Raw genomic sequence first — 18,161 nt, forward strand, 5'->3', positions numbered from 1 at the left:
CATTTTTGCAGTAATGCAGTCTGTCTTCCAGAATGGTAAAATTTGTCTGGTCTTCTAGCCACCTGTAAACTCAATTCATATTGGGGTTTTGATTGAGGGTGGGAAGTCGGCTAAACGTTGCAAATTTCAAATCCTGACTCAGCTCTCAGATCCAGATTGCACGAGTAGTTTCTAACCAAGTTTTAAAAAGGGCATGCGGATTAATTCTCTGGTAAAGAGGTTCCAATTTTAAGCAAATTTACAACCCCTTCAATTTCAACCGATTCTTGAAAATTTTTCTAAAACGTTTTCCTTTACTTAAAAGTAGCCCGCTGCTAAGTGAAGTCTGCGGAACATGGTTTATTCTGTGACAGCTTGAGGTGGATCCTTCTCCATGGTCAACATCAATCATTTTAAGGTGCAGTAGGAAGGGTGTGGAAGTCGGGAAGGAATGTGTTCACTGTGGCTGGCTGTGGGCAGGGAGTTGCGTGAAGTGATACAGAAGGGGTCACATGGGGCCAGATGGTGCACTCGATGCTGGCTTTGATATTTAATAGGCAGTGAATGTTTTTCAGCAAGGAAATGATGCCAGAACTGTGCTTCAAGAAGTGGTGTTAACCTTGAACATGCAGGGAGGAACCCGTCAAGGATCTCTAACAAGAGTCTCCCAACAAGTTAACCAGAGTGGGCATGTGAAGGGGGGCAGTTGGAGGAGATTTCGAGATGACAGTGGAGGAAACCTGTTGACTGGATGGTGATAGGGGTGAGATAAGGAGGAATCAAAGTTGCCTCTAAGGCTGAGTCTGGCAGATTAAGAAGGCGAGGGTCATTGGGAATTTGAAAAGATGGGTGGATGGTGGCTTTGGAATCCACCCAAGCCCTGCCTCTTTTCTTTACCAGTGTTGGCCTTTGGGGTCAGTGAGCCTCTTAAATCCTCGGGTTCCCCATCTTTGCGTAGGGGGCAATTTCCTTCCTTGACTCGAGGCCAGTCTCCCTCACGTGGGGAGGGGCATTCGACAGCCACTGCCACCACCGCTGCAACTTCACGCAGACCATTCTGCTCATAGTGTCCTGCTCCCTGTTTTGCTCCAGTTAATTTTATTTACAATCATGTGCAGCCCATTCAGACTGAGTAAAGTAGTTACTCGTTAGGATGCAACATATGTGGAACTAAAGAGAATATCCCACAGGCTCTGACTGGAACACATGGCTGAGGTCAGGCTTCTTACAGTGGGTGTACCTGCCTGAGCTCTGGTTGGCCGTGGCTGTTGCTAGGCTGATTCCATTTTAAGCAAAATTAGAAAGTCAATATGAACTGGTTATACTAGACTCCCTCCTTTTTAAAAAAATATATATTATCTCTCTTGATTCATCTTCTGCTATTTCAAAACTACATAGCTATGGTAGGAATATGCAACTCTGTGTTAAATTTAATAAAAATGCTATAAAAGTGGAGTGTTAATACATAGGTAGTTCTCAGATATTGTCTAAGGAGAGAATCTGTACCTCCAAGGTGAATGGTATATTGATGAGTTTTCTGCTGTGGAATTGGTGATCCCTACAAATTAATGATTTTGGCCTTTCTCCAATTTTTCAAATCTTTATAGGATTTTTATTAAGTGATATTTTGTAGACTCGAGATGAACTGTGGCTGTGAAACAATAAATAACCTCTCCATAATACTGTCCCAGTGCATGCAGTCCTCTGCACAGTACAGAGGCCGCCCGTGGTGAGCTAAAGGACCATGCAAAGCCCTCTTGTTCAGCCTCCTCTTTCAGAATTCCAGATGAGTCAAGACAAGTGCTGGCTTGGGAATAAGGAAACACCACTTCTGCCAACCTCCTGTGAGACTGCTTCTATTTTGGCCTTTTTTCCATGCTCCCTGGATTCGTGGAGAATATATTTGAGAATGGTGGGGTGGGGTGGTGGGGGGCGGGGGAGAAAAAGAGAAAAAAAAATGCCTTAGCCAACTCTGAGAAAGAAGATAGAAACAGTGAGCATAGCAGTTGCTGGAAGTTTATTGCTTCAACGACGCAATCTGCTGTCCCCATTTGTGGCTCTCACATGCCATCCTTCAGTTGGCACCGTTGCTGCCAGGAACCACCCCCTCCTTTTTCTCTCTGAAAGCAAGGAAAATGGTATAATAGCAGTATTAACTGTTCCCGCCTGAAGCCTAGAGTTTCTTCTTTCCACCTCAAACGTATTATTCATCTATGCCATGTTAGGACCCACAGACATGTTGGATTCAAACAATTTTAGAAGTGGAAGGGGCCTGAGGGAACTTTTCAAAGAAGGGAAAGTAACACTTGGTCTTCTCGGATTAGACCACATGTAACAGTGGGTAAAGGTCACTTGAATTTTGAAGAATGTCGATCTCTAAGGAAACCTGCTTTTATACAGACAGCCACGATCTAAATACTCTTGACAAACAACAATGAGAGGTGGAGGTGGTTCAGGGCCAGAGATGCCCACTGGATTAGACTACCAGAAAAAACAAACAGGGAGGTGGAGGTGAAGCAGCAGGGCCTAGGAAGAGAGAGAGTGGAGATTAAAAATAGTCCAGCATCCTTCAGAAGACGGCAGTGACATTTTAGGAGGTAAACTGATTAGTGCTAGTAATGATTTAGTGAGCAGAATACAACTATTTATTAAATTCTTTAAAGAGCCATTTAAAATCACGTATGTCTTTCCCATCTCACTTAGTACGCTTTTGGAAATGGGAGAAGAGAACAGTTCCAGGAAACAGTGTGAGGTCCAGAGATGTCTGACATAACTGCTGTCAAATGCATGAGGGAAGTTGCTCTGCAGATTGTAGAGACTGGGAACAGCTTTGTTCAGATGAAGGAACTGGAAGTTATCACTTTTAGCGAATTAGTTAATTTGTATATCTCAGTGCTTGGAATAGTGCCTGGTACTATGTGTTAAGTACCATGTGTTAGTTACTGCTGCTACTACTACTACTACTGTTATTATTATAATTTTTCAGAGGTAGAACTTAGTGTCTTTAAACAGAAATCACATATCAAAATTTATGCAAAAAGCTCCTATTGCTTGGCTCAGCAAATATAAAATAGAATTTTCCTTCAAGGAACCTAATTCTTAGAAATCACCCCTATGCTGGCTGGAAAACCAGCTGCTCCTCTGTTGGGTGTGGTCAGGACAGAGGCTTTCCTTCCAGAGTCCAGGGAGGAGTCTGAGCTGTCTCGAGTTACCTGAAGTAACCATTTGGTTTTACCTGAAGTGAAATGCGAGTATTATAATGAAATGGTGTGTACTTGTCTTAGATTTAAGACCCACAGGCTTTAGCTTCTGTAAGGAACTGTCTGGTGAACAGACAAGGTGACTCCAGGCACCAGGAAGGGGACTGTCCTGGGTACTCTTTCTCAAGGCCCAATCCTTTCCCCTTGCCAACCCTTCTGCCATCCCCGCCACATATCTGCATTTTTCAAAGTTGAATTCAAATTCACCTGTAAACTTTGCTAACCCCCAACTGAGCATCCTCTTATCTAAATTCTTCTAAGACCATTGGGTCTGTCCCACATTGTTTTATGCTACTAACAGTATATTGATGGTACACGAAAAGGGTTCAGAACAATACCTGAGTCATTACTCGCTACAATTTGTGTTTTATATGTTTTGTCTCAGTTAATCTCAAAATACATTATTTTCCCAGTGAGTTAATGGAGGTACAGAGAGGCTAAGTAAAAAGACATACAAGAACCCGGACCGCCTGACTCTTAAGCTGGGAGTCATAATCCCCTTTGGTGTCCAGCTTCTCGTTTCCATAGTCTTGTCTTCTCAAATAGATTCGATAGAAGCCCTTCAGAGAACCTTGTCGCAAACTTGCTATGTATGTTGTTGAACAAACTCAAAAAAGAGCCCGGAGGTTTGGGCTAGAAATAAATGATGAAGATTTATTCAAGGGTCTTGGATTTTGCAAATGGGGAAAACAGCTAGGCAAAAACCCAGAAGTGTTCCAAAAAATAAAGAAGAATTTTATAGTAAAAAAATGCATTCTTCGCTCTAGGATTTGTCCGGGATGGTTGTCGGTCAGAGGGCTATCAGTCTAGATGATGGATGTCAGGTAGATGTGGCCTAGGTACGTGAATCCTTCAGGGGACAATCAGAGGGTTATCTGGAGGTCTAGATATATATCCAGGCATCGACACAGGACTGGAAATTCAAAAACGTTTGTGTTCCCAGGCTGGTTAAAATAAGAACAGAGTCTTTCCTCACGTCTCACCCTTCGTAATGTTAATAATTTTAGCAGCTTGGTTAAAATGACTCCATTTTATATGTTCCTTATTTTTACCTCATTCCATTTCAAAGCCTCCAGGGTGGGTTCTCCTGACCGGATAACTGTTGTATTGGTGGCACGCTGAGCTGAGGTTTTCCCCGGTGACCTCTCTCCTGGTCCAGCTCCAGTTTCTTGCCATAGTGTTAGACTTCGTCCTTTCCTAACGTTGGGCAATGGATCCCAGCTGCACAAGCAGCCTCCTCACTTCTTCCCGACCAGGGCCCAGGCAAACTTCTTTTTCAAGAACAAGCAGAAACAAGTTGGTATTGGCAGAGTGACCCTGGACAAATCCAAAAGTCTTGTCCTTTGTCCTAAATCTTCCTCTGTCTCTGCCACACACAGTCTCTGTGCTGCCCCCAACCTCCCAGGTCCCACTTGGACCTGGCTCCCCATAAAAACAAGCCCAGGTCTCTGCCTTCTGTCCTCATTCCTTAAGGCTGCTAATAACTACTAATCTGATAAAAAAAAAATTAAAAAAAAAGGTTTATCGGAATCTCCCAGTGACACATTTGCATGTTTAAAGGAGATAATTCCGTAACTGTTCTGAAAGTAGGTAAGGCAAAGGACATTATTAACTGACAGCCATGTGGGAAGCAGGGCAAGGATGTAGAAAGGACTCCAGGTCTAGATTATCCTGGATTCGAATCCTGACTCCATCTTCACTAGCTGTGTGACCCAGCACTTCTCCAAGCTTGTTCCTTCTCTGTAAAATAGCACAGCACCTGGCACAGTAAGTGTTAGCACCCAGGCCAGTTGCAGCCCCTCAGTAAGCTTTCCTTTAAAGTCTCCTCCTCCCAGGACCTCCCTCACCACCGTGTATATGACTGACCGTACTCATACGTCTGTTGTTGTCAAATTAATCATTGCTTTTGTTTCTGGTTTAGTTGTAAAATGTTCTCAGCTTGGGGTTGTTAGAAACATTTCTTTATTGTGAAATATATCTTATATACAGGAAAGTGCATGCTACACGTATGTACCATTTAGCAAATAGTTATAAAGGTGTCACCCATATAATCACTACTCTGGTCAAGAAAAGACAAGTACAGTACTGCTTTATAGTGGTATACAGATATAACATGGTAGATTTCAACTGGGGGCAGTTCTGCTCCCTGGGAACATTGTTGGTTGTGGCATCTGGGGAAATGCTACTGGCATCTAGCAGCAGAGGCCAGGAATGCTGCTAAACGCAGGGCCATGACCCACAGCAAAGAATTATCCAGCCCCCAATGTCAGTCGTGTCCAGGCTGAGAAACCCTGCTATAACACGATCCGACTTGCCTTTATTGCCTGATTTTTAGAAACGCAATGCTTTAACACAGGATGATCTTTCAGGAAAAGATTTGGATGCTCCAGAAACCTGTTAATGTCAAAACTTAGATTTATATAATATAGTATTATTAAAACGATATCTCTGTTTTCTGGGATAGGGAGAAAAAAAAAAAAGGCCAACCAGAATTTCAGATGGAGGAACGGAAGTTAATAGACTTTGCTAATAGCATCAATCAGTTTGTATTCTTTCACTGCTGCCAAATGCTTTTTAATCGTCTGTCAGTTTGTACCAATCTTGGGAATCAAATCCTGTACAAGTTAGTCAAAGCCAGACATGTTCCATTTTACTATTAATTAAGTCATGAATAAATTAAATACTGTACTCTTTCCAACAACTTGTCCCAGTAACTCTTCGTCTTTAATTTATTGCAGGACTTAGTCGTTCGTATTGTTTTTATTCTTGGCAACCTAACAGCAAAAAATAACCAGGCACGTGAACAGTTTTCCAAAGAGAAAGGGAGCATCCCAACTCTGTTGTCGTTATTCCACACATTCTCCGAACTGGATCTGCATTCCAGGAAGCAGGTGGCTGAAGGAGAGGAGCAGCCCAAGGCCCAGACGCCACAGGCCCAGGTGGAGGATGTGCTCATCAAGCTGACCCGCGTGCTCGCCAACTTGGCCATCCACCCGGGCATCGGGCAGGCCCTGGCCGCCAACCCACACGTAGTGGGCCTGCTCCTCTCCACGCTGGGTAAGACCCTCAGCCCTCCCGGCTACAGTGCACACAAGGGAAGCTGCCCCCTACAGCCAGAGACAGTTCTGTGGGTTAGATGTGGCGAGAGTTTTATTGGTACGGTCAGCTCACCTTAATGAGACTTCTCAGTCATATGAAAGAAAATTCCTCTTCTGTTCAGAACTGCCTCAAAAGTGATCCATAATTTAGAAAAAAATGAAAAGAAGAAGTAGTACTACAGATTATTACTAACCCTCACTGAACTGTACACTTTAAGAGGGTGAATTTTATGGTATGTGAATTATATCACAATTTTTAAAAAGCATACCAATCAAATTACCAAAAATTGGCCAAACTAACCACAAAGAGTTTAAAACCCCCATTTTTCCATGGTTAGTCCATACTATTAAAGTTGATTTATCTTTTTATTTTTTTCAGGTTGTTCCATTATCTGTAGTTATGGCCCCCGGTCATTCAGGTCCCCTCTTTCTCCTGCGTTAGTCAGCTAGGGCTGCCATAACAGAATACCATCGACTGGGCGGCTTACACAACAGAAGTTTATTTCTCACAGTTTAGAGGCTGCAGTCTCAAGGTCAGAGTGCTGGCCTATTCGGTTCCTGGTGAGAGCGCTCTTCCTGACTTGCAGATGCTGTAGTCTCACTATGTGTTCACATGGCCTTTCGTCGATGTGTGCACGTGGGAAGAGAGAGAATGACTCCTCTCTTCCCCTTCTTATAACTCTGCCAGTCCTATCTGATAAGGACTCTACCCTTATGACTTCATTTAACTCTAGTTACCTCCTAAACCCCCCATCTCCAAATACAACCAGATTGTAGGTTAGAGCTTTAATATATGAATTTGGGAGAGTGGACACAATTCAGTCAGTAGTATTCTGCCTCTAGCCTCCAAAAATTCGTATCTTTCTCACATGCAAAATGCATTCATTCCATCTCATCAGTTCCAAAATCTAAGGTCCCAAATGTCATTTAAATAACATCTAAATCAGATATTGTGAGACTTGAAGTATGATTTATCCCGAGGAAAAAATTCCTCTCCTGCTGTCAACTTATAAAACCAAACAAGTTACGTGCTTCTAAACACAATGACGGGACAGGCATAGGGTAGGCATTCCAATCGCAGAAGGGAGAAATGGGAAAAAAGGAAAGGGGTCAGGTCCCAAGTAAGTCTAAAACCCAGCAGGGAATTCCATCAGATCTTAAAACATACGCTGGTCCTTCAGCCAGGGGGCCCTCCACCCACAGAGGCCAGCATGGGGGCCAGCATATGAGAGACGCTCAATGAATCCTTGGAGAAAGAAAGAATAAATGAGTATATGTTTTCTGTAGCATAAAAAGTGACTGAATCTTCCTTTGAATAGTGTAAGCTATGAAAACGCCATTCTCTGTAAAGGCCCTCTCTCTTTAATGAAAAGAAGGTCAAAAAGAGAGAAAATTAAACCCGAGATGTAAGAGCGAGCCCAGTCCTCCTGTTCAGCTCATAGCCCCTTTCTTATTCCTGGAAGAACCTTGATTCCATACAAGAGGTGAAAGGGACTTCTTAACCAAGCAAGTCTGAGGCCACGGTATACGCAGGTGCTGAGGTGGCTCCCTCCCAGGCTGGGGCAGGGCTTCCAGAGCAGGCCGGGACCAGGTAGAGAGGGGAGTGAGGGCACTCTAGGCACCAAGGGGCATGCAGGGTCAGAGGTGAGAGGCAGAGGACCTTTCAAGTTGCTGTAATTAGTTTAGTGTAACCAGACTCGTGACTTTTCCTCTGACTGTCAGACCCATGTATCCAACTGCCTTACCCCTCACCAAATATACTTCAAAAGCACCTCAAAGCATCTAAAGTCGAACTCATGACCTTTCTTCAAACTGAGCCCTCTTCCCATGTCCCCAGTTCACAGAATGCGATCCCCATTCATCCAGTCATGTAATCCGGAAACCTAGGAATCGTGCTGGGTGATTCTTCTCCTCGCTCCTGATCTGGTTTTCACCGCGTACTATCCACTTTCCTCCCTAAATAGTTTTCCAGTCTGTCTACTCTGCTCCATCCCCACCCAAGTCTAAGTGACACAGGAGGCTCCTCTCTGACATCCTTGCATCTGCCCTTCTCTACACTGTGGCCAGAGCAGTCAGGAGAGATGAGTCAGGAGGCTGAGAAGGGGTCAGGGACAGAATTGCTGAGGGTCTTGTGTGCTAAGCTAACGCATTCATTCATTCATTTATTCTTCATTCACTCACTCACATAGTATTGCATTCAGCAACGATTCATTGAGCACCCGCTACGTGCCAAACACTGTTCAAGGTGCTGAGACTGTAGCTATAAATAAAATAGACAAATCACTAAACCTCGTGGAGCTTATGTTCTAGGGATAGAAAACATACATTAAACATAACAAGTCAAGTGGTCACATGTGCTATGGAGAAAATTAAAGTGGGGTAAAGGAAAGAGAGACTAATGGGTGCCATTTTATACATGGTAGTTAAGGAAAGTATGTCCAATAAGGTGACATCTGAGCAACAACCTAAAGCACATGAGGAGTGAGCCAAGTGGATAACTGGAAAAAGAGTATATTCCAGACAGAGGGAATACCAGTGCAAACAATCTCAGACAGGACCATGTTGACACAATAATATGCAGTTGATATTAGGAGTCTGGGGGCTAGAGCAGAGAACGAGGCCGTAGAGGCCAGGACTGGGGCAGTCCGGGTGGGGCCTAAGAGCTAAGTGAGACTAATGACATTATCTGACTACCTCTTAAAGGATCACCTTTCTGAGGATAGACTCAAGGAGGTAAAAATGGAGCAAGAGAAGCCAATTAGGGGGTGAGAGATAGACCAGGTGGTAGCAGAGAAAGTGAGGAGTGACCAGGTTTCTGTGTGTTTGGAGGGCATCATTGATAAGAGTTATGGATGGACTCTGTCAGGAGGTGGGAACAGACTCCCAGGGTGGAGCCTCTGTCTCTCATAGGTCAGGGTCAGGGCACACCAGAGGGGATTAGAGACTCTGGGCTCCCTGGTGTGTTGGCATTTTTTTGCTTTGCTACAGACACAGGGCCTAGATCAGCCTGACTTTTCTAGGCCTCTGGCTGGAGGGATGGAGGGAGCTTAGAGTTGTTCTAACCCTGAGAGGAGTGGCCCTTGCTCTTGGTACGTTTCCCTGCAGGAAAAGTCATAGAAATAAAGCTGTGAACAGCAAGGGCAGGCAGTGCACCTGCCCAGACCTTGCCCGGGATAATGGCTGATGCCTGTCACTGCTGTCGCAGTTAGGATGGCATTCTTTCTGGCCCTAATACGAGTCTGTGACACCCTTATCCTTACTTTGTTTCAGAATACAAGTCAATTGATGATTGTGAGGAGCTGGTGATCAATACTACAGCAACAATCAACAACTTATCTTACTACCAAGTGAAGAATTCCATAATCCAAGACAAAAAGCTACATATTGCTGAATGTAAAGTTTAGAGTTGGGTTTGGCAGGATGCATGTTCATTTAAGGTTCTGATTTTATTAACTACACACAAGACTGGAGGCCTGCATATTTTCTGATTTCCCAGTACAATATCTAAGAGCCTGTTTGATTCTTAGAAATGAGATATATGGGGAAATTAGATATAGGGAAAAGTTAGTTTCTTGGTTCTTGCTAAAGTCCCCCACAGTTTGTATTGTATTATTACTTTTAAATTTTGAGTTATTAGTATCAGTTCTTAGTATCAGTATTTATCATGAATATTGAGTTGTGATATTGGTTTCTAATAGCCTTTAAATCAAAACTGATTTCCTTGATTTCATTCCTCTGTCCACCAAACCCAGTGCTCTTAAAGCTTCTCATGAGCAATAACATGGATGGAATCCTAGAGGCTGTGCGTGTTTTGGGAAATCTCTCCCAGGACCATGACATCTGCAATTTCATTGTGCAGAAGAATGGTGAGTTACTGACACTTACATTCATAAACATGCACTTCTTGCCAATAAACAGAGAAGCAGTTTCGGAGCTGGGGTCATGACAATGTGATACTTGTTTCTGCTTTGGGACAAGTAGTGTTTTACATTCTGTTCCGTCCGTACATAAGGCTGTCAGCTGAGGATGCCAAGATGGATCTAGGCAGTGTTCTCAGTGTTCCCTCTCCCTCGTGAGTGGTCTTCTGAGTTCCAAGATGGGGTGTGTGTGTGTGTGCGTGTGTGTGTGTGTGTGTGTAAGGGAAATGAGTTATCTATACTCTCATTTTTGTCCTTGGGAGTGGACTCAAGAGACCCTCTCCTTCATGTGCTAGAATGTCCATTACAGTACTGCTTGTAACAGCAAAAATGGAAACAACCTAAATGTCCACCAACAGGCAAGGGGATAAATACATTATGGTAATATCAATGCAACAAAATGTTCTCCAGCAATAAAAATAAATGAACTAAAGATTCATGGATCAACATGGATCAGCCTCAAACACATAAATAAAGGAGCAAAAATTCTAGTGATAGGATATATACAAAACAATGCCATTAAAAGTAAGTTTTAAAACATGCAAACAATCTTGGATATTGTTTATGTAATGCATTCACGTAGTAATGGTATAAGGTATAAATGGTATTTGGAAATGATAAACTCCACATTTAGGACAGAAGTTATCTTTGGAGGGAAAGGGACACCCAAAGATATAAAATTGGATCTATAATGTTTTCTTTCTTAAACTGGGTGGCAGGTACACAAGAGTTTATACTAACCTTCCTCTGTCTCAAATATTTTATGTAAGAATAATAACTAAAAATGTCAGTATAAGAAATGTCCAAACCTGTAGAGAATTTTTATAAGTGTTCATTTGAGCCAACCTGATGACATACGCCAGGGAGCAAGATCCCAAATGCTCCTGAGAATAACAGTTTTATGCATTTGAGATTAAGGAGGAAAATGAGGAAGATTACATGGAGGTGAGAGAAAGCAAGGCGGAGAGAGATTGGATTACAAGACTCTGTGCTTTCTTTAGAGTGTTAGATCTTTGACGGATATTCTGGCATCTCAAAGGTTTGTTAACCTAGATGCACGAGAACGATGGACAGGGCTGGCTTAAAACTTATAGACCTAGGCCATGACTGCCCGCCATGACCTGCCCAGTTAGAAATTTATGATTTATTACAACACCCCTTTTTCGTACCTGTCCCCACCTGAGACATCCCCTACCCTGCAAGTCCTGCTTTGCTACAGGCTGGTTTCCACCAGTCTGAGCAATTCTGTGGCCCTGGAAGGCTTCAGGGAAGGAAGATCTCAACAGGAGCCTCCCTCTCCCAGGGCTGTGTATTAAAGAATATTGCTCCTGGAGGTTCAAAGAGGCCCTTAAGATGTTAAGATGTTAAAGATGACTGTCAGCGGTGTGGCTGGAATCTGTGGTTCCTTCCCTCTTTTCCACCAGCAAGGACCCTATCACTGCTTGGAGAGGGAGCTGCTACCTGGGTCAGATACAGCGATATCTAGGGACAAAAGACCTGGGGGGTGGGGAGCAGGCTCTGGATGTGGTGAGTGTTGGCAGACCTACTGCTGGGCCATGAGTAATGCCTTAGGAAGAATGGGTTAAATCCCTTAGTCGGGTTTCTGGTTTTGCAAGCCACGCCCTATTTCACCTTTGCCCTTTCCCTTTATTGTAAAATAAGATACAGCTGAGAACCCTGAGCTTTACTGGTCTGCATTTGTTCTCTACTCTCCCAGTACACAAGTTTCTGATTGCACTGCTGGATGCTAAGCATCAGGATATTTGCTTTTCTGCCTGTGGTGTCCTCCTAAATCTCACTGTGGATAAAGACAAGCGTGTCATCCTAAAAGAAGGAGGTGGCATTAAGAAGTAAGTTTTAAGGCATGGAATTCCAACTCAGGATTCAGAGGACACAGTTTTGTAGGGAGTTTAGGCCCCTCTTATCATTCTTCCAGGGCAGAATAATTAAAATAATTCAATAATTAAATAACACAATAATTAAAATAACACTTAAAATAATTCAAAAGTAGATTATTGCTACTTTGTAGCTATTTAAGTTTGTAGATTTGAAATCACCGAATTATATGTAATACGTATTAAATATTCCAGAAGGATAATCATCATTGTACTGAAAATATACAGATTAAAGAGATTCTGACCTAATAACTTCTCAATTTGACTTTTATTAACTCAGGTTGGTGGGTTGTTTAAGAGATTTTGGTCCTACTGACTGGCAGCTGGCCTGCTTGGTTTGCAAAACTTTATGGAACTTCAGTGAAAATATCACTAATGCTTCATCATGTTTTGGAGATGAAGACACCAACACGCTCTTAGTCCTGCTGTCATCATTTTTAGGTAAGACTCCTCACTATGAATCCGAGTTATATCAGATTGAGATTAAAAAAAACATTTTTTTTTCTTCTGTGACCTATTTGGACAAAGATTGGTATGCGTTTGAATGGCTATATTTCTGTAAACAACAGCAGCATGTTAAACATTATTATGATTTAGAAATATCTGGAAAAGGCTGAATGTTATTTACAATGGGGACACAAGGACTTTTAACTTGTCGGACACTCATGATTTCTTTGGACATTTTTTCTTTTTTTTGCATTTTTTATAGATTGCATAAATATAAGATGTCAGCATAAGTTATTGCTGTTGTTTGAAAGTATATAGACTTTGTTGTAATTGAGAAATGACTAAAAGCTACTCTGAATTAAGTCATACTTGTATCCATTTTGATTAACAGCTGTGTTGATTGCCATGAGGGGCGGGTCTGTAAAACTATTTGACTTTTCAGTAGGATTCATATTCTCGAAAGGTAGGAAATCACTGATACAAACCAAAGGAGCGAGGATAGCGTCTTCCACTGTAAAAGTTTCTATTTTTAGGATAATTTTTTTTCATCCTGGGTTAGGTCCAGCAACAGTGATTGGGGTCAGTAAATGAGTGTTTTCAGTAGTCCTTTTCCCAAAATGAAGAAGTAGCTGCTGCTGCCCAGCCACTGGGTTGAGTCCGCAAGGTCATGTGGAAAGGCGCTGTGTGACTCGGTAGGTTGGGGTCCAAGGTGCTGCGGTCCGACAAGAGAATCTCTCAGAACCTGCTTTTCATCTCTAAAACGGGGACTTGATAATCCCCCTCCCCTGCTGTACGGAGTCAGGATCAAACAAATATCCTGAGAGCACATTGGGAGGACCAGGTGGCTATTCTGAGTTTAAGTCTTTGCGTTAGCACGTTTGCAAGTTTTAACCTCTCTTAATTTGTATTTCTTGTCTCTAAGATGAACACCTTTGATGTCCACTTTGCAGAGTTGTTAGGATAGTAAATAAGCAATGTGTACAAAGAGCCTGATACAGTGCCTGACATATAGCAAGTCCTCAAAACATGGCCATGAAAGTGCCTTGGAAATCCGAAGTGTTGTAAAGATACGTTATTAAATGAGAATGCAGAATCAGAACTTATTTGAAAGAATCAGGTTTGCTAGGTTGAACTTTGCTTTTTCCAGGTAAATATAATTTTGTGTGCGTAAGAGTAGGAAAAATTGGCGTGATTTTCAATCATTGAGGTTCACATTCTGCTCTGTGAATATTAAGCTTTTGCCAGGTTGCCAGGAGCAGAAGTGCACATCTAACTTTCCTTAATTCAGTTCTTAACTGTGGCAGAACATTGGAATCAGCTGTGGAATTGGAAAAAAAAAATCTCTCTCTCACTCACTCACTCACTCTGGTCCCATCCCCACGAATTCTGATTCAGGAGCTCTGGGGTGAGGCCGATAATCTATGTTTTTAAAAACTTCTACAGGTGAGTCTGCTAATGCAGCCGGGATTAAGAACCCGTGCCCTGCTTAATGAAGGAGTTTAAAGGAAGGGTGCACAGAGAAGAAGGAAGCCAGGAAACAAGCATATTGCCCAAAGCCTGCTAGAGAGGGCCTGGAAGGTTGTTACAAAGGGAACCACAGTTCCTGAGTGACTCCCTCAGTAGCAGGCATTATCAAGTCCACCTGCTAGAGACACAGCTCTGCTCTGTCTCTGGTGTTCCCTTTCCCTTGTTCCCTCCAGGCTCCTGCTTTGTCATGGCTTTAACTACCTTGTGGCTTCTTGCTGCAGTCAGTGTGTATGATTCTGTGTCTCCTCTGCTGTTGGCACGCCTTTTTATCTCCCATTTGGGGAGAAGATGTGACGGGTTCCAAGAGTCACTCTCCTGGGCTGCTGGAAGGCAGGAAGTGAAATGGATATGTGGTTGAGAATGTACTTGAATTTCAATGTTTTAACAAAGATAGCTAAAAAACAGACCATTTTGATAATAGGATGAGCTGTTAAATAACAAAGTCCCACGCCGAAGTGTGAGCACTGTTTTTAGAAATCTTAGCAAGACAATTGATAAAGTAATGTTACTTTTTCTTGTTGGATGACTGGGGAAAAAAATGGAGAAAGTAATGGTCTTCAATATGATTGGGATGCCAAATTGTTGACAGCCTTTTTAGAAAGTGGCTTAAAAGAAATGTTTTCCAAGACTTCCTGATGTACTACAATCACTTCTTATAAACTCATTAGCAGTGTGTTTATCTTGAAGTTTTTAAGTGGTGTGCCTTTGCACAGAGGTCTACTATGAGCTTCTCTTGAGAAGGCTGGCCACTGGTGATCAGTGTATGCAGTTTATTATTGCAAATATAAAATGCACTAGTTTTTTTGTGTGTGTTCATCATAAGGTACATGGAACTTAGCATCTAGGTTGTGTGACAAGGGGTAGAGTGGGACCCAGCGTTCAAGTTAGAGGATTGCATCGTCCAGCCTATGCCAAAGGGCCTGCAGATGCTTCTGCAACATGTGAGGACTGTGCCTTATAAGAAAATAGGGCAATAATCAATACTTTACATAGCTACTTGGTGCTGAACAGCAAACTAGGAAATAGTGCAGACAGTAGGGGAAGCTTTTATTGATGCCGTGGGACAACTTAAACTATAATGGAGATTGTGTTGCAATGCTCACTGACAAATGTATTGTTTTGAGTCCTTTGATCCTTCCTAATACCTTGACTAAAATTCTCTATTCACAAAGAAAGCTTGAGAATGATTGGTTTTCTAAACCAGTGCTTTTCATGTTGTGATCAGCATCTTTAAAAAATGAAGTAGCAAAGAAAGAAAATAACAGAATATGTTACATGTGGTAAGGGTAAGTGTTCTATTATGAAACATTTGTTTATTTGTATATAAATATGTAAGTATATGTATACAGTTATAATGTAATATGTATTTCTTAGGTCATAGTCAAAAAGTTTAAAAATCATAGATCTAAATTTTGTTTCCATTAGCTTCCACCTCTCTTTGCAATACAACTTCCAAAATTTAATACCTAGTATAATATGGCATTTTTAATGTATTTGCTGTATTTACATTGAAACTTCAGACTACTTTTCCCTTACCTGTAGCTATTTGGCCACTTTTATTATCTTGTCTAACCCAATTTAGAATTAATAGGGTCCGAGTATAGATTAACTAGTTATAGGCTGAGCCTCAAGAAAAGTAACATAGTTTTGACATCAGATTAAAAAAAAAAAGGGCACCAAAACAAACTTGCTAAAATCACCAGCCAACCAAAGCTCTGGGCAAAGGAAAGGACTGCGAAGTACAAGGGCCCTCAGCCCTAAGCATCTTGAGATAAAAAGGACATAAAACAAAATAATTCATTTTTAAATGGAAGTTTAGTGCTCAGAAAATCTGCAAAAGATGGAACAGGAAGAAGATCTGGAAATCTGGAACCACTCTGAGTCTCACAGATTCCTCCTGTCCAGAAGCAGCAGGGTGGGAAGGGCTCTGAAGGCATCACACACCATCTGCACTCTTCTCCCAAGGGCCTGGTTATCTTGTGGGTGGGGAGATCCAGGTTTGCTTACAGGGGTCTCCATGGAGCCTTGCTGAAGTGTTTGTCTACCCGGCACTTATCTCAGAGCTGCATAGCTGCCTACTCCGTGGCGAGGAGAGGAGGGGAAGGTACAAACTGGGATTCCAGACTCCCTTATCTTATTCTGGGTGGTGACACACCAGTAGTGCCAAAGTACACACAGTGTACAGATATTCACTGTAGAAAATTTGATGTAAACAATAACGAAGCATTTTATAATAAGATTTTAATGGGCTCTGCAAATAAAGTTTCCCAGTTATGTAAGTAGCAATATTTTTGGTCACTTTAGGATTTAGTGGTTACCGCTTAAGAAGTCCACCTCAGCCGCAGACCTAGGAAGTGGCAACGCCAATCTTCTGACTGGCAGGCCAGTGCATTTTCCTGAAGTCTTTCACACTGAGGTGTGAGGCCCAATATAAACAAAATGCAGTGGCAGGACCACACATCAATTTTCGCGGCCATTTATCTTCCTACTTGGGTGGATATGCTTACAGTGTTCACAGAATTCAGGGTGTCCTTGGATTAAGAAGCAAATTAAAATTGTAATTTTGCAATTTTTTTTTTTTTTTTTACAAATGCTTTTCTGCATTATCCATGGACTCTCTTGGGATTCTAATACTCCTTGGGGTCCTCAGTCTCCCACTTTTTACTGCTATCGGACAGAGAGCACAGGGGTAGTGGTAGGGGGTGTCTTTGCAAAGAAGTATGTCCAGGCTGCTTTGAAGACAGCAAAGTTGATTTTCAGCAAAGTTTAAAGTGTGCTACTTTCCCAAAAGATTTCCTGACTCCTTTTATATCTGTCAACCACTGAAGTAATTAACTTTTCTAATGCGCAGATAAGGAAGTAATCTATTAATACTTTGTTTATTCTGAGCAATTGTGATATGACTTTTGGAGGGGGACTTATGTATAAACAGTAAGAGAACAGTTGAAATAAAAGCTGAATGCAATTTAGAAATTTTTTTTTTAGATTATTGTCGTTTTTTTACTAAGAGACTAAAATATACTTATTTAAAAATATTTGTAAAGAACAGAAAAGAATAAAGAACTTCTCTTAAAAAAAGTCTTTAAAAACAAAAAACTAGCCTTTTAACCCCCAAATCCTATGTCATGTTGAAATTAGAGATGGCCCAGGATGAGTTTAACTCATGCCATCAAAAGTTAAACTTTATTCAATAGGATTATATTTCCAAATAATTGCTGTGATTTTAATTTTTCTGATACAGATGAAGAACTAGCACTGGATGGCAGTTCTGACCAAGAACTAAAAAACTATCACAAACTCCACTGGGAAACAGAATTTAAACCTGTGGCACAGCAGCTTCTAAACCGAATTCAGAGTCATCACACCTTCCTGGAACCCCTGCCCATTCCTTCTTTCTAACATGATGTAAATTCACACCAGGAACAGGAAGTCAGGTTTCCTTCATTCTTAAGAAGTGGTAACAAGAACAAACTTTTTTTTTTTTTTTCAGTATTGACAAATAGTAAAAGTTTTCAGATACTGCTGTTAGTGAGTAGTCAAGGTATTTCAAAAGAAATAAACATTTCTTTTTGTTGTTATGGGAAAAATGAATATACATGTACTTTCCACTGTGAGAAATGTATGATAAAAATATATGCATGATTTTTCTAAGTAAATGACTTTTTCTTCTATTCTGTATTCAATAATTTAGTTCTAGTCTTCATATCCTGATTTAACAATTGTGGAATTTAAGTGCTTATCAGTCCAGTAGTTAAATGAACTGTACAATGAAGACTATTAGATTTTGTATATAGAAAGAATGGTGGTCAATGCTATTAGGAATACATTACTAAGTAAGCATCTGCACTAATTTTTATGTCATCTAATACTTTTCTAGTTAGGCACCACCAGTATTTTGTGATTCCCATATCGAGAGAAGGAGTAAGCAGAAAAAATCAGGGAAAACCACTTTGGGCCATCTACCTTTTATTAACTAAGTAAAATAAATAAAAAGGGGAGTATTTTAAAACTCTTTTCATTTGAAATAAAATTACTAGA

The 18,161-nt window shown here is 41.5% G+C and overlaps 1 protein-coding gene across 1 annotated transcript in view; it reads left to right on the plus strand.

Moving 5' to 3' along the window:
* The window catches only part of ARMC2 (armadillo repeat containing 2), an 87,879-nt gene extending 70,357 nt beyond the window's left edge, over positions 1–17,522 (plus strand). Inside the window, 6 exon segments of the mRNA XM_006926056.3 lie at positions 5,978–6,296; positions 9,608–9,730; positions 10,090–10,203; positions 11,972–12,104; positions 12,430–12,590; positions 17,365–17,522. Of these exon segments, the coding sequence (XP_006926118.1) occupies positions 5,978–6,296; positions 9,608–9,730; positions 10,090–10,203; positions 11,972–12,104; positions 12,430–12,590; positions 17,365–17,522 (1,008 nt within the window).
* The last annotated feature ends 639 nt before the right edge of the window (positions 17,523–18,161 follow it).

This window comes from Pteropus alecto, unplaced genomic scaffold, assembly GCF_000325575.1.
Source record: "Pteropus alecto unplaced genomic scaffold, ASM32557v1 scaffold79, whole genome shotgun sequence".
NCBI lineage: Eukaryota > Metazoa > Chordata > Mammalia > Chiroptera > Pteropodidae > Pteropus > Pteropus alecto.